At 45.7% G+C, this 16,881-nt stretch overlaps 1 protein-coding gene across 1 annotated transcript in view; it reads right to left on the reverse strand.

The window, feature by feature from the left end:
• Nucleotides 1–16,881, reverse strand: part of NCKAP5 (NCK associated protein 5) — an 899,001-nt gene that overhangs the window by 4,972 nt on the left and 877,148 nt on the right. Inside the window, exons 16-18 of the mRNA XM_024761906.1 lie at nucleotides 9,839–10,153; nucleotides 6,955–7,097; nucleotides 3,744–3,876 (exon numbers count right to left, since the gene is read on the reverse strand). Coding sequence (XP_024617674.1) covers nucleotides 3,744–3,876; nucleotides 6,955–7,097; nucleotides 9,839–10,153 — 591 coding nt within the window. The remainder of the gene's footprint in view (nucleotides 1–3,743; nucleotides 3,877–6,954; nucleotides 7,098–9,838; nucleotides 10,154–16,881) is intronic.

Consider the following 16,881-nt stretch of genomic DNA (forward strand, 5'->3'; position numbering starts at 1 on the left):
TTGGCAGGCACAGGTGACGAAAGCAAGGCAAAATCGTGACTCCAAAGGGGAAAAAATCTCTACTGCACACCCGAGGCATGTACTCCTTTTAGTGTTTTTCTCTTAATTGTTGCTATTTTCTTTTCCTATCAACTTTGCCAACATCCAAAAAGTTACCGGTGCTGCATCGACCCCGAACGTCCCTTCCCAGGCTTGCTGGAAGCCAGCACACACCCACAGGCACGCCAGCCGTCCGCACGCGTTTTCCCTCCCTGGCAGCACTGACATCAGCCAGGGCTGGCGGGTGGCTGGATCGGGCAGGGTGGGCAGATGACAGAGTTCTGGCAACAAGTCCATGTTTAAAGACAGAGGGCAGATGCCTGGCTAGAGGGAAGGCTCTTCTTGCTGGTTGTGCTGCTTCCAGGGTTACTCTGCACCTTTTCCCGAGAAGCACCACGTGCACAGAGGCTAAAGCAACAGAATGAGGAAAGCCTGCACCTCTCAAACGGGGATTTGCTCTGGTTGGAGGGAAGAGGATGAACACGGTGAGGACAGAGAGAAAAAAACCTGAGGCCGAGACTCACTTCAGTTTGCAGGGGGATAGAAAAAAAAGGTAAAGGAGCAAGTTCGCTGTTCACCAGGATCCGTAGCCATCACCGAATGCGTATCCCTATTGCTCTGCGCAAATCATCTAAACAAGCCGGGTTAAAACTCTGAACCCTAAAGTGATTTCTCTCCTACTGACAGGTACATCCTCATTCAGAGTCAGACAATTTGTCTTAATCTTGTTTCCTTTTTCGGGATGTTTTCAAACTGCCTTTAGACCGTCCCTCCTTCCCCATCCCCACTTCCTTCCCCCACCCCTGGAACCCCACTACCAGTGTGAGAGACGGGTCTCAATACGAAGACTGTGTCCCTCTTTTTAGCAAGTAGCATATGGAATCGTGGGATTCCTCCTTGACATACTTTTTCCACTTGGCTTCTGAGACGTCACGTTCTCCTCTGCCCCGCTCACTGCTGGTTCCTACCCAGTCTCCTTTGCTGGTTCTTTCTCTTCTCCACGACCTTTACACGTGGGAGGGTGAGGTCCTCTCTCTGTCAGCACTCTGTCCTCCTCTGATCTCAGCTGGACCCAGGGCCTTAGGTGCCATCGACACGCTGACACTCCAATTACCTCTCCAGACAAGACCTGACCTGCCCAACTCCAGACTCACAGCCCCACTGCCTACTCACACCTCCGCTTGCAGTGGGCACCTCGAACTTAGCATCGATTACCACTCTGCTTCCCCCAACCTCAGACTTTTCCACTGCAGTGGGCAGAGCTCTGTCCCTTCTAGGACCCCACCTGGCAAACCATCCTTGACCCTGCTTTTTCTTTCACCCCCATCTCCAAGCCATCAGTGATTCATGTTGTATTTTTAATCAGAACTGGAATGAGACCATTGTCACTCCTTGTGTTGTACAGTGACCCAAATCTGGCTATTAATATTGAAAGTTAATTGAAATAAAAACAAATTAAAATAGAGGAAAATGGAACTCTTAGGGAAACTACAGCAAAAATGAAATTTAGACATTCAGTTCCTTACACTAGCCACATCGCAAGAGCTCCTAAGCCATGGGTGGGTGATGGCTACGGTATTGGACAGGGCCGAGACACTGCAGAGAGTTCTATTAGCTCGTGCTGCCCACTGCTCTCACTGTTACCACCCTGGTCCCAGCCACTGACACGTCTTGCCTGGATGAGTGTCACAGCCTCTTAGTCGATCTTGTTTCTTCAGTCCTCACGACACGGCAGCCAGAGCGGTCCTTTGAAAACATCTCAGATCACGCCGTTCCTGTGCTCAGAGATGTCCAAAGACCCCCATGCGTGGCTCTCAGGGGAGAAGCAAAGACCTCAGAAATGTGAGCAAGGCCGTACGAGAGCTCTGGCTCCTTTTCCGTTTACTGGACCTCACCTCCCCGTCCTGCAACATACCCCCTCTACCACAGCCACGCTGGCTGCCCGCTGCTGCTGTCTCAAGGCCATGCGCTCCCCCCAGGTATCCTCCAGGGGCTCACTCCCTTCCCTCCACCACATCTCTGCTCAAACACCAACTTCTCAGGGAGCCTTACTCTGACTGCTCTATTTTTTTTTTTTTTTGCGGTACGCGGGCCTCTCACTGTTGTGGCCTCTCCCGTTACGGAGCACAGGCTCCGAACCCGCAGGCTCAGCGGCCACGGCTCACGGGCCCAGCCGCTCCGCGGCATGTGAGATCCTCCCGGACCGGGGCACGAACCCGTGTCGCCTGCGTCGGCAGGCGGACTCTCAACCACTGCGCCACCAGGGAAGCCCTCTATTTAAATTTTAACATCCGCTCCCACCCAACCACCACTCAGGAGCAGCCCTGCTCTCCCGTCCTACCCTGCTCAACCTGTCTTTTCCATATCTCCTTTCAACAAACTATATACATTTACTAGTTTATTCTACCCATTTTTTTTTTACTGTCTGGCAGAGATCTTCGTCCATTTACTCACTGCTGGAAAGCTAGCCCAGAGGAGGCTTTTTATAAGTATTTGTTCAATAAATGAATGGAGTTTTAGAGCCGGAGGCACAGTTGAGGGTCAATGAGGTAAGGTTATTCTTCACTGTGGACCCACGTTAAGTTCAGGGTAAGAGCTGGACTAGGGAGCTGGCCTGGCCTAGGCGTCTTCATGGGGAAGGACCCATGATGATCAACTCTCCTTCCCCTTATTTGTCACAACCAGAGGGACGCTGACGCAGCCCCGAGAGCTAACAAGGACAACAGTCTAACTAAAACACCAGGGGGTATTCTCCACTTTCCTCTTGGTAAGCCTTTGCAGGATTCACCCATCTGTCCTGCTTCTCTGGTGTCTTGTAGGATGCAAGCAACAAAGAGGAGGCTCAGGTTAATGACTATCCTTACACACCTATCTCACCCCCAGGTATCACGAATGTCAAGACTCTTGGAAAACCGGAAACACACAGGGTTGCTCGATTACGTGTTTTTCAAAAGCAACACATCAGGCTTGTTTTAAAAAGGAAAGTCATGGTTTCATCACATAATTGCCAAATTCGTATTTGAGAAAAGCTGATTAGGACAAAAAGAATGATTCTCCATTGTATCATTAAAATATGTCTGACAATCTAGAGCGGATTAGAAGAAAAGCAGATCCTAGACCACATTTTGTGTTCGGGGATCATCTGTCCTCTTGTATCTGTAAGGAAATGCCATCTGAATATATATATTTTTAAATGCCTCGGGATGATGGTTTTTCTACTGCCAATTCTCTTTCAAATAAAAATAATGTGAGAAAGTTTGAACCTCGTATAAACAGACGTGCTCATAATGGCATGCGTAACAGGTCCAGAGTTACAGAGCAGGATACGAGCAGAGAGCCTGGGAACACCCCATCCATGGCTCACTGGATGACTTAACTTGCCGAAGTATGTAATTAAGAACAAAGTTATCTTTATAGTCATTCCTTCATTAGGCAGATAACTCCACCGGAGACTTTTTGGGAGACGCCAGATAGGAAATAAAATCCTTACAGACTGCACTGCAATGTCATTAAGATAATACCAGAAAGCAAATTGATGCATGTAGACAATCTTCCATAAGTACCAGAAAATTAGATCTCGGGAGAGACATGGAACTGAGATGTAAAATCAAAGCGGGGTGGAGACAGAGCCCAGTGAAAGGCGTGATGGACAGCTTCCCGAGAGACAGGAGCCCCGAGGGTCCCGGGGCCCCGGCGTTCATTACCTGGGGTGGCGCTCTTCATCGCTTTCACTAACTTGCCCCTTCCAGCTCCAAAACCATTATTTCCATAGTCGGGGTCACTGTCACTACCACTGCCACCGCTGGCAGAGTACGCACACATTCTGGGTACCTTGTCCTAAATGAGTAACATGAGACCGTTAAGATTATTCACACTAGTCAAAACGGGCAGAGCATCCCGTCAGGATGTTCGTACCTGGCTGTTGGCGTGTGCACAGAATTGCATTCCCGCTGCCCCACCCCCAGTCTGCCTGGTCCGTCAGTCTGCCTCACGCGGAGCTGGTGAATTCTGCTCAATTACCAGAGCTGCAGATATGGACCTGCACTGACGAAGCCACTGACCACACGCTGCCACTGTGTCCCCGTCACAGGACAGTCCCCACAGTTACCCGCTCTGCATTTGGTACAGTTTTTATGGAGCCTTATTTTTCTCAAGTGCCAATTAGAGCTGCTGTCCCAGGCCTAATGGCTTATTTATTTATTTTTATTTTATTTTTTGGCTTATTTATTTAGCTGATCTCACCATTGGCTTTCAGGTATCAGAGGGTATGACAATAATCAACCTTGGGAACAAAAGAATAAATGTTTACCCAATACCTAATTTTATTCCAGCGCCTAAAAGGATAGGAGGCTTTAGGGAGGAACACAACTGCTAGCCTATAGGGTTATACATAATCCTTGAATCTACTAACAGGTCACAGGTCAAGGGACTTGGTCTCCCCGCTTACTCACACGCACACATAGCCTGACCCAAGAGGACGTTACAGGTGTGGCAGTAACACCAAGTTCGGGAATTGTGGAGGTTGTTGATACCATATGGATGGTTCTTCCTGCTGTGCACACAAGTGGAGTACTGATATCTAAGACCGCAACTCTTGTGTGCAGAATCAAGAGCATTTGGGGCTGTCTTTTATATGTTTGCAGACTGCCCTGTTAGAGCCGATTATTCCACACCGATCCCAGAGAGTTCAGGCACAGAGGTATGGGATGCGTCTCTAAAGTCAATCCTGTTTGGGAGGGTGCCATTTGGTTGGAAATTATAAAAACACATTTTAGGATGTAAGCCCCCACAGCTGGGGTTATAAATTCAAGCTGCTACTTATTTCCTTTATTCCTTCATTCACGGAATCATTCATCTACCCATTCAAAAGATGCTGTGCTAAGCATCTTAGTACCCACTCTGTGCTAAGTGGTGTTCTAGGTTCTGGGGGTACAGAGCTCTGTACAGGAGGTACTGGTGGTCTAGCAAGGATGATGTTTGCGAAGGATGACAAGTTTACAGCAGTGGTCCCAAGGGAGCCCCATGTTTAGAGTTCCAGCAGGATGCTGGGTATGACGAGATGCATTTTTTCATTCCTCTATTCAACAGACACAAATGGAACCAGGCACTGTGCTTGGAACTGGAAATATAAAGCTCACTCTTACTTTAAACTTTCCTTCCCTGCGGTCAATGAAGCAGAGCTGTGAGTTCCAAGCCACAGTTGTGACTCTTACAAGTCAGGGCAGGACTTCCAATGGGCAAAGCTAGTGCAGGAGGTTGAAGGGGACCCCAGAGAGGTGTGTGTGTCGGGGAACATGAATGTTGGGTGAGGAGTGCCCTGCCATCGCACATAGAGGGGGTAGCTCCCTCCCGGCCAGCACTGAGGAATTCCCTTTCTCTTTCTCTCGCTTTTCTCTGTTTTTTTCTCCTTGGAATTGCTTGAGCCCCGCTATCGCCACCTGTTGTTTCTGAACTGTTTCCCCCTCCAACTCTGGATGTCTTCTAGGATTTTCTCAATGTTTTGGTCCCCAAATCAAGCAAAGACTTCTTGAAAGAGTGCTCCTCAAAGTGTGCCCTGTGGACCGGTAGCGCCGTCATCACTGGGGAATGTATTAGAAGTGTTCGGATCTCACCCCATCGGTACCAAACAGGACACTGGCTGTATGTGGAGAGCAGAAAGATGTACCACCCTCCAGCTGATCCCGATGTCTGCTTGTTTAGGGAACTACTGCTTTGGAGAAAACCGAGAAAACCCTAACACTTAAAAGTTAAGTCATGATAGAATACACCGGTTTACTCCTTTCAGACCCTTGCTCTGAGTGCTGGACATGGAATTCAGAGGGCTGAGTTCTGACGTCAGTGTCCCAGTAACTTCTGCTTGGACCTTGACCGTGGTCCAGCATCTCTGGAGCTGCTGTCCTCTGCTGTACATCAAGGCTGTAGGCCCAGGGGATCGCTTCGCCTACTTGTCCAGGGTACCGTTTCCATACCGAGGTGCTAAAGACTGAAAGAAGGCTCTACCAGTCTGGCTGTGGGGCATCTCAGATGTGGGCTGATCTGGGTATTTCGTCATCAAGGTTGGGTAGCAACCCTAGTAGAGATAGTGATAGGGCCTCCTCATGCTGGGATTGGGAGAGCCAAGGCGGCAGAAGCAGGAAGGGCCAAGGAAGGGCCGGGAAGCTCAGGTAATCGATCCTAATTGTCCTTTCTCCCACTCTTCTCACTATAGGTACCACCAAAGACACCGAAGTGGACCAGCCCAAGGGCGAGCTGAGAAATCGTGAACAGGCTGAATACGGCCCAAGTAATTAGTTGGAACAGGTAAGCGGGAGGGCACTGAGGAGGGACTACCACATAGCACCCAGGGAGGACCCAAGACTCCCGGAGCCCCGAGCTCCTCCCCAGGTCCAATCACACTTCAGGAGGCCTGTGTGCTTGCCATCTCAGGGCGGATGAAGAATCCCCAGCAAAAATGATGGGGATTGAAGAAACACACGTCTCACTGACCCCGGCAAGTCACCTGACCGCTCCAGGCTTTAGTTTCTTCATGCCAAAAGGGAAAATAATTACACCTGCTTTACTGGTTTCATGGAGCAAGGTAAAAGACAAAGTAACTGATGATGAAAAAATATCATTGAATCATTCTAAGTGGTGCTCTTAGGGCTTGGGAGAGTGAACGGCCGTTCCACAATGTCTACTCAGGGCAGAGCATCCTTACCTCAAGAGTTGGGATGCAGATGGATGGAATCATTTGAATTACAAGAACTCACAGTGTTACTTAATAATTCAGGAAAAAAGGAGAGCCTTGGTCTTTATGCACTAATCCCACAATAAATCTGACTTAACATTAAAATCTATCACAGAAGTGGTTAAGGAGGTCATTTTTCACACTCAGGACTATTAGGTGGAGGGTGCCCTCCTGTCGACTCTCCTTACCTGGGTCTCCGCAGCAGCGCCGTCCCCCCCCCAGGCTAGAAGTGGCTTGCTCTCCACTGCCGTTGTGTTTTCAGCATATTCGAATGACGAACAAGTCTGAGGCCTTGGCTTGGCTTCACTCTGCATTTGGGAATTGATTTTTCCTAAATGAGGAAATGTATATGAAATCACAACCAGCTTTCTTCAACTCTTTAACAAGTTTAGGGATGAGGGTAGGGGAGATAGTCAGAAATAATCCGAAGGGTCCAAACATGGTAACAGCTTGGTTTCCCAACATTCTGTCTCCTGCAAGTCTGTGCTAACAGAAATGTCTGCATAATTACGTGTATCTTTGGAGGATGTCCACCTTGGAGTCCCAAATGCAAACTGTGCTTGGACCACTTTTCCAAAAATTGTTGACAAGTTTTTCATGTTAGAAAGGGTTCAGTGGGCAAACTGCTTGGGAAACGCTGATCATTCCTCAAACAGTGTTATACATCAAATAACAAACAAGCTTCTGTTTTGGAGGACTTCTCGGAGCCTTCATTATGCTAATGGGGATTTTCATAATTTCCAAAGGGAGGATGTGAATCCACAGCCTTTCCCAAACATGTTTGCTCAGGGAACCCTGATTTCCCTAGGAAACTTATGAAGGTCATTCTGAATAAGGTGGTTTGCGAAACTGCTCAGAGGCCCTTTAAGATCTTGCCGGGCAGTCTCAAACTCATATGTGTATATACCTCAGCCAAGCTTTTTTTACACTACAGGTTCTGATTTGGTAGGTCTAGAGCAGGGTCTGAGAGCTGGCATCTATGACAAGCTCCCAGGGGCTGCTCTTGGCCCATGGATTACATTGTAAGTAGCCAAGGGTGCAATTAGCAGAGAATGATTAAAATGTCTCCATTACCCATAATAGTGGATTAACCTGCAGAGTGTAGTCTTTCCTCCTGTCAGAAAGGAGAATTGCTGTCATTATCCTTCAGCCTCAGTGATTATCAACAGGACAGGCTGTGAGAGCCTTTCAACAGCATTTTGCTTGTGAGCAGAAGTGAGGTAATGTATTTTCATCAGCACTGGGAGGTCTGTATGGTTCCTTCCATCTTTGATACGGGGATAAGAAAATAACTAATTCAAATGCATATATTAACCAGGAATTGACTGCTCAAAACCACTTTCCTTTTTTTCTTTTCTTTTTCTTTCTTTTTTTTTTTTTTGTGGTACGCGGGCCTCTCACTGTTGTGGCCTCTCCCGTTGCGAAGCACAGGCTCCGGACGTGCAGGCTCAGCGGCCATGGCTCACAGGCCCAGCTGCTCCGCGGCATGTGGGAATCTTCCCGGACCGGGGAACGGACCCGTGTCCCCTGCATCGGCAGGCAGACTCTCAACCACTGCGCCACCAGGGGAGCCCCCACTTTCCTTTCGTTCCAACTAGATCTCCATTCCTTAATATTTAAAATGAGTAACCAATGGCCACAGAAATGAGAAAAGCCTTGGAAAGCCAGCCCTTCCTCTGACCCGCAGTGACAACATCTTAAGGTAGACAGGAAGCTTCGCGATGGACGGCACAAAAAGGTCCTGCAGTGTGTTGACCTCACTCTCTACCGTCTACTACTTTTTTGTTTTTACAACTCTTCATGACAAGCTAATTAAGACACAAAACTAAGAAAACCGGTGCACTGAATATCAGCAGCAAGATCAGAACAATCTCCTTCCTATCCCCTTCTTGTGAAGCAATTCGAGGCTTGCAGTTCCTATTCAATTTGTTATAATGACCGTGTTTAATCATGGAGTCCGCTAGGGAGCCTGCCGCTGAATGGAGGTCACACACGTGACTAGTCAGGCATGGAGCACATCATCTATAACTGCAATTTCGCCCCTGAATCTCCGGAGGCTGTGTCATTCATTAACAGTACATTTATTTCAAAAATAATATATGTCCCAGCGTTTTCCAATGTAGCCTTGGCTTGAAATAAGCAGAAGTTTGTGACGAAACATTCACGGCAGTCAGTACTACTGCATGGAGGAAGAACTCAGCCATGGGGATAACCCAATCACATTGACTCACAGATGTTTAACGAAAAGTCTTCTAATTTCTCAGAAGCCCATGGTATAATCTCTACTTGTGGTTGCTTTCTCATCATCCAATCATAAATGAAAGTCTTTAGAATTCTAGTTCATGTGCTTATAGATGTCATAAACGCACCACGAGGCACACAAGTTAAAAGTTATCTAGTGTCATCCCGAGCTGCAATAAATATTTTTAATCTTGAGGGAACAGTGAAAAAACTTTGACCCTTAGCCTGGCCCTATCTTTAATCACGAAAGCTTGTTTCCACTGACTACAGCAAAGGATGGTACTTCTCAGTGGGAAGGCTCCCTCCGTCCCGTTGTAGTTAACAGACAATCTACTGCTAATATATCAAACTACGTTTTTTATAGCTCAACGTATAAATACATTTGAGCGGGATAGGAATATGTCAGAAGACATATGTTTCTGTGAGAGGGCAAACAACATTTCAGTTAAGTTTATGTCTATGCTCAGAGTTATACTCTGGTCTATACTCAGAGCTAAGTTTTAAAAGACAAAATGTGAAGTCTACGTTGTATGGTTTTTTCTTTGTCAATTTATATATCCATCTACCTGTGCTAACAACGTGCTTGTTTCCTTTATGTGTGTGTACACTCCTTAAATAATACTGAGAGTAGATGATGTTTAATACTTGTTTTCTTTTTATGTTTTGGTTGAGGACATACAGGGATTTCATGCATCTACATTTCCACTGGGCAGAGGTCACTGACTGACCTCCTGGTGGAAATCTTTTCTGCTGCCTGTTCTCCATTTTTGTCAGCAAGTGCATGATTCTAGTGAGCAAACAATCTCATCTGGAAGGTAACAGGCATCTTACCTGAGGAGGCTGGCTTGGGGAGGCGACTCTGAAGAGGTCGCATCCCTCTGGCAGTCATGATGGGGTCGGATGTGGAATGAACAATGGCGTTGTCTTTAGATCCCCGGCTGTCTGCAGAGGAAGGCACTTCTCGTTCAAGGGTCTGGGCTCTTATGGAGGAAGCTGCACAAAGGGCTGGCTGGAGAGACAGGAGGGGCTCAGTGTCATCAGGGGAGTCTGCTTGGCACAGGTGCCGTCCCGCTGAGCGGTTTCCTGAGTCTGGGAGCGGGAAGGTTCCAATCCCACTGTCCAGTGTCCTCATCTGGCAGTTCGTTTCTAGACAGAGTAACATAGTGAGAATTAGAGACTGCTCACGTAAAAGGAGAAAAGGATCATGGGCATTTGGATCTGGTCTGGAGGAAAGGGGATATCTAGAAGGAAGAAATACTCGTAAGGGTGTAGTAGATTTCCAGGGAGTGGCATGAAACAGACATCTAATTGAACGCGGAAATTTTCCCTTAACATAATACGGAGTAAGAAGGTTAGCCATTACTGGCAGCGAGAGTCACGTGTACATACAAAGTACATGGTTCTCTAGAGTTATTAGGTTAAAAGAACGGTCACTGGAGACCAAAAATTATTTTTGATCACCCTTATTTCAATTGGGAATCATATGACTTCAATCAACTAGGTAACATTTATTAACTGAAATAAGATGAGTAATGAGCACACGTAATAAATTGAAGTGATGTCCTAACAAAGGCAGCTGTGCATCTCTTACGTGAATTACCATCCGCCAGCAGTTAACTAAGTCTCTGGCCTCTCCATTTGACTGTGAGGACAAGTAATTCACATACTATAAGGGTCATCCCCAAAGGTACATCACTTATCATGTGGGCTTCCTATGACTCAACTGCTATCTGAGGTCTCACAGGGAAGGTCACAGGGCCACTTTCTGTCTTTCCATCTACCTTCACGTAACGACAAAGCTCATCAGTACTCTTTGGATCTCTTGTCAGTCCCAGGGCTCCCACTATTCCCTAAAACAAACCAAGTTGATTTCACCATATGTGTGACATATTCTGCCAATTACATCTCACCTTCAAAACATTTTATATCCAAGAAAAATACAATATCTGAAAAAATTATTACAGAATTAATTCCTGAAATGTGGTGCAGTTTATCTAAGCCAATGAGACAGCTTCCAAGATCCGCTTGTCACCCAAAAGCCTCCTGTTTACACAATAATCTTAGAGTGAAACGGCCTTAGTAAAAGTTTGTATTAGCATCTTATCAGTCTAGGACTGGAGAAGAGGCACATCTTAACACCGTGTTAGGCACGGTGGGGAATATAATAGACTATGCTGTGATCTTTGTATCAAGAGGCTCGACGGCTAACATTTCAGTGGTGCTCGGGAGTCTGGTCTCTGCTAATAACTAATTGTGAGAGCCCTCCACATAAGATCCTTAACGCCTCAAGGGCTCAGGTTCCTTATAGAGTTTCTGTGAGAATAAAGATATGTTCACTGTGGAATCTCTTGAATTTAGAATGACCCCTAGCACACCGCAGGATAGCTGAATGAAAGAAATAATGAATGACGACGTATAAAAAACACTAGATATATTTATTAGATTTCAGTAGATATCTGACAGGTAAATAGTTTATCCTTCAGTACCTTCCTCACACAATCTCATTTGATGCTCACCAATTAGTATCTGAACTTCAGAATTTGACCATTCCCCTACCTTTCTCCTCAAAACGTCTCTGCTCTGAGTACTAGAATTCTGCGAAATTCCTAATACTAAGGTGAAAACAAAGGGGTGGGGGTGGGTACAGAGTTAGCTTTTATAGGTTCTAGTAGCTTTGGTCCTTGGCTTTAGAAGCACTAGAAAGATGAAGTCCCTGTCAAAAGAGAGGATTCAGTCTCCAAAGGGATATTTAGTAGGAAGATACAGATACCCTTTCTCCAGTACGGTGCCATTTAGCCATCTCAAACGCCATCTGATCTCAAAGACTGATCATGGACTCCAGGAGCCCTGAGTCACGTGGCTACAGTCTGAGATCTTTCCCAGAACCACAAGGGCTAAGTTTTAGTTCCATTCATTTCAGGGCCTCCACCTGGTCAGCTTTCCTCTCAACCAGCTTCTGAGATTATTCATTATCTTCTCTATTCATTTTCTCCTCAATTAAGCCGACTCAATTGCTACAAAATAGCCTTTTGGAGAAATAATCAGCTGTTTGCATGGGAAGGCAATGCCAGAAAAGAAAGATCTTCTTATTCAGAATTTGGTGTCCCTTCTTCATGTTAGCCTAGACATACGACACACCTCATATTTAACGATGTCCATACGTTGTACTTGGAGCAATTCTAAATGTCTGAACTATTTCAGTCTCACACAGGAGTAAGTGGATCGGAATCGACCCAGTCTTCAGGGATGGGGATCAAAGATTCATGGGATGTAATAGCTGTGTCAGTCCCTACGTGCCCCAGGCTGCCTGCCACAATAATTTCCTCCCAGCATCTCCAGGATGCCTACCTCTGAACAAAAGAATGCTCAACATGGCAACATTAGGGGTTCTTTTCCTTTTGTGAAAATGGATCATCAAGTTTGGCTGCAGCGAGGAGTTCACTGCTTTCTTTGCATAATCCCTTCATCTTCTCAACCTCAAAGGGTAAGAACTATCATTGCCATCTACAAATGAGAAATCATGGCTCAAAAAGGTAACTTGTCCAAGGCTGTATGCTGTAAATCAAGAGCCTTGGATTTGAATCCAGACTTACATAAATACAGAGACCACGCTCTTAGCCACCAAGCTATACTGATTCTGCCAAAAAGTTCAGGGAAATCCAGAAGTGGGGTCTGCTCTGTTAGCAGCCATTGAGGCAGCCTTGTGAGCTCAGAGTACACAGAAGGGCCCCCTGCCTCTGGCCAGTGTGCCCAGCTTCTCCTATGGCACTGGTGCTGGCCCTGAATTCCAGCTGGTTCCCATACCTCCCATCCTGAGGATGGAGTTAACAGTTGGCATTCCCGGCATCTGCACGGTTCCCGAGAGCCACAATTGTCCGGTACCTCTTCCCCCACCCTCTTGGATCGATCGCATCTGTAGACTCCCATGCCAGGGTTTTTCTGGCATTTATCTCATCTCTCTGGCCCTGGTGATAGGCATTGCCTGCAAGGGCAATATTTTTCTGGCTTTGTCTAAGAACTCTCTCCCCTATAGGTATTTTATGAGTTAATCCAGTCCCTTCAAATGGAGACTCAAAAAGCAAAGTGGGATTCTTGGCAACCTTTTCAGTGATTTTGCTGGGGAAAGGCCCCAGACACTAAAGCCCATGTATGTTGGCCTGGCCTGTAACACCAGGCAGGAAATAGGGCAGGGAGAAATCTGGGGTAGGCAGAAAGACGAAGGAGGTCTAACTCTGGTGCCCTTCTGAGGACACCAGCATTTTTGGGCACCTGTCCCTTTATACTATTTTCTTTTCCCTTCTTTCCCTCCACAATACTGTCATAATCAGAAGCTATAAAACAGGATTTCTGGTATTCCTGAGTTCTTTGATCCTCTAAGAATTGTGTGCACTGACATTAAACACAGAAATCACCTGTTATTAAAGCCCCCTTTTTATTTCTAAACATTACAGATGCCAAAGGCAGTGAATTTGAAGGACTCACTTGTAATACCTACGAAATGAGGTATGGACAGTCAGGAACTCAGACACCATATGCCAAGTTTCCCCCTCAAGTGAATTTCTCCAGAACGCATAAACCTTTGGAAATAGAGTTTATACTGAAAATGCTGACACCTTCTTTATGTAGTTTCTTTCAGGCACTGTAAGTTTCTTACAGTTCATAAAAATATTGTAATCTGAAACAGTGTTAGATATTGTACTTTTGAAGTCAGTTTCTTTTCTCAGGGGATTATAAGAACTCACAAAATAATTGAATGGCCGTGATAAAGATAACATTCAAAGAGACAAGCCAGCCTTGCATCCAGAATGAGTTGACTCAGTTCTGAGCTCACAACATGTTTAAGTTCACATTGTGACCGTGAGAACAGCTGTCAACAGGGTCTTGCTAATGAGTCAAGGGTTGGATCACTAGACGGACCAGTGGGTTTCATCCTTTCAAGGTCACTAATGACTTCTCCTACCCTGATGACTTCTCGTCATCCCATTTGCCTTCTGTCTCTTAAGGTAAGTTCTCTCACTTATCACCACCAACAAGCCCCAGATGTTTCATGGGATGACTTAAGCAGTGCTTCCCAGTCCTTTTAAAGTTCTGGCACACATAGGAAATACACACATACAGCTCACTGAGGAACACACCGGCTGCCCCAGGACCCCCGGATACCTGAGAGCTGAGGGCTCAACATCTCAGCACACCTGGGGTCCGTTCAGGGCACGTCAACATGGTACGGAATCTCTTCCGTACAGAATGGACTTGGGACCTTCTTTTCCTGTCCCCTTGGATGCATTATCGTGCATACCTCCAGCAGGAAAGGAGATGGACAGCCTTGTAGTCCGTTAGCAGCTGACAGGAGAATTTTTAGGTCCTTCTTTTTGGAAGGAACATTGAGAGTGTTGTGTTAGGAATACTGTCTGGCCTCAGAGCTTCAGTAAAGAGGGATTTATCGTGCCTGAGAGGCGGGGGCCGGGGATGAGTCAGTGGAGGGTGAGCAGGGCAGCCAAGATGGGGGACGTTCTGCGTGGGATGGTGGCAGAGAAGACATTTTGGAGAAACAATTCAACCAGGGGTTTTTCAACTGTTAACTCAGGATGTGCGATACAAAATCCCCACTCAGCTCATCAGCGAGCATCAGCCCTCTGCTCCTGGACCAGGTGCCCCAGCAGGTGGCTTTAGGTTCCTCATATGAAAATTAGATTATATAACCTCCATCACAGGGACGCTCTGAGGACTAGCTACATAGCACATAATAAACATAGCACGATGCCTGGAACAGGTACACAGCTATTATTCAGAAAATGGCAGCAATTCTCAAAATAAGTGTTATTAGACTGCTAGCAGCCTGGGGGCAGATTGGGTTTTATCCATCTCTTCAGAATTCCCACGTAAGCCTGTTCCTGACTCTACATCGCCTTTTTCTACAGAATGGCAATTATATGCTAATAGAGCTGATGATAACTATAGGCTGAGAGAGTGCCTGATTTATTCGCCATCACCCACGCTCAGCACAGAGCCTGACACATAGCTAGCACGGAGTGTAATGAAAAAATAGGTGGATGAAATAAGCTCTCATCTTTAGAAAATTCTTCCTGAAATTAAATTGAATATGAACTTTTCCTTTTGAAATCCCAATCTGCTGTTTTTTTGTTCTCACTTCAGCAACCAGAGAAAGCAGCTGACTTCCTTTTTCTGTGCAGCTATATTTCTCATACAGCCAGACTTCATTAATTCAGATAGCCAGGGGGGATAAGATCATTCAGAATTATTGAATATTTTAAAGACAGGTTTCTTAATACTTCCAAGCCCTTAGAGCAAGGGTCAGGGACCAAGACGAAGGATAGTGCAGGGAATGTGGCTTTAGTATCCGCCTTGGCCCCCGCCCCTACCTCAAAGCATCACTGGGCTGGAAGGTCCCCGGTCTGGCCTCATTCCTCCTGCTCTCATCCTCCGGGAGTGTAGATGCCAAGCTGAGTGCCGGCGTCACGTTTAACATCAGCACGCATAGTAGCACAAGAACCAGGTTATCACAGAGGCAAGTTCCTGGGAGCCATTTGTAGTGAACAGATGAGATTACTCAGGGACTTCTTATATGTCCTTACACAAAACAGTGAGGTTTTTCTCTTTTAAACAATTTGTTCTCTTAACTGGCTTCTTCTTGCATCTTCCAAACTTGTTTTACACTATTCATTTACATTGTAACACTATATTTAAAATAGCTGCAAAGGGAAAAGCTTATTTCCAGCACTGTTTCAGTTAATATAAATTTCCAAGTTAGTGCAGTCTGTATTAGCACTGATTTTGAGTGTTTGGGAAAGGCCACTAACTCATTTTTTCCTCAGTCTTCTACAGATTAAAGTATCTCAATTTTTTTTCACGGATCCTATCTCACAAATCTTTAATTGCTTGAATGTATAAACCAAAACTCTTGGTATTATTAATGTATCTGTCCATAGAGATTATTATATAGGACAGGCTTAAGCAAACCCGACTTGAGTTCCAAGTTCGTCTATATATTCGGAAGAATGAAGCGAAAAGAAAATAGGCTTCAGAGTTGGAAAGACTAGGCTTGACGATCTGCTTGGCTACCTGCTGGCTGTGTCACAACAAGGGAATTTTTAAACCATCCTGACATCATATAATCATAGCTCATTGGTAATAATGCTCGTTACAAAGTAGGTACTCTGTAAGTTTCCAGAAGGGGTTGTCAAGGAGAGGTGAGGGCCCCTGCAGGTACATAATACACACACTGTCTGGAATCGAAGACAAACCAAACTCCCCCTGTGTGGTCAGTGTTCTACTGCAGCACCTGGGTACATTTCACTAAACAACTGCCCCAGTTATTTCCTAAGCAAGTGCCATGTGGCAACCATTTCCTTGGGGGTTACTTGATCACATCGTTATTGAACGATTATAAACATGGAGCAAAGTACTTGGAGTTGGTTGCAAGCTGCCTCATGTATAGAAAAGATGGAGTCCATTTTTCCAAGAAATCCATTTTGGAATAGGCACCAGAAAGGCTTTTTAAAAAGCTTAAGCAAATGATGTTTACCAATTATCCTTTGCTCACAGACTCACTACATTCTCAGGGAATATCCCCAAATTAGTAAGCTCCGATTTTCAGTCTGTCCTAAAAGGTTACACTTGCTTCTGTGCAATGATCTACCCTCGCTTATATATTCAAACAAACTGCTTCAGTAATCACTGTTTTTTTCCCCTCTTCCACACTCGTAAATCCTAGGAAAATGGAAAACTTTAAAACCCAAGCTCATTTTTACTTTGAGAACTTTAATCATACCTACAAAGTTTCAGCCAAACAAAATTTCAAATTGTGTTGAATGAGGACTCAACCCAATTCACCAGCCAGAAAGAGCAACTCACGG

Source organism: Neophocaena asiaeorientalis, unplaced genomic scaffold (assembly GCF_003031525.2).
Source record: "Neophocaena asiaeorientalis asiaeorientalis breed wild unplaced genomic scaffold, Neophocaena_asiaeorientalis_V1.1 scaffold215, whole genome shotgun sequence".
Taxonomy (NCBI): Eukaryota; Metazoa; Chordata; class Mammalia; order Artiodactyla; family Phocoenidae; genus Neophocaena; species Neophocaena asiaeorientalis.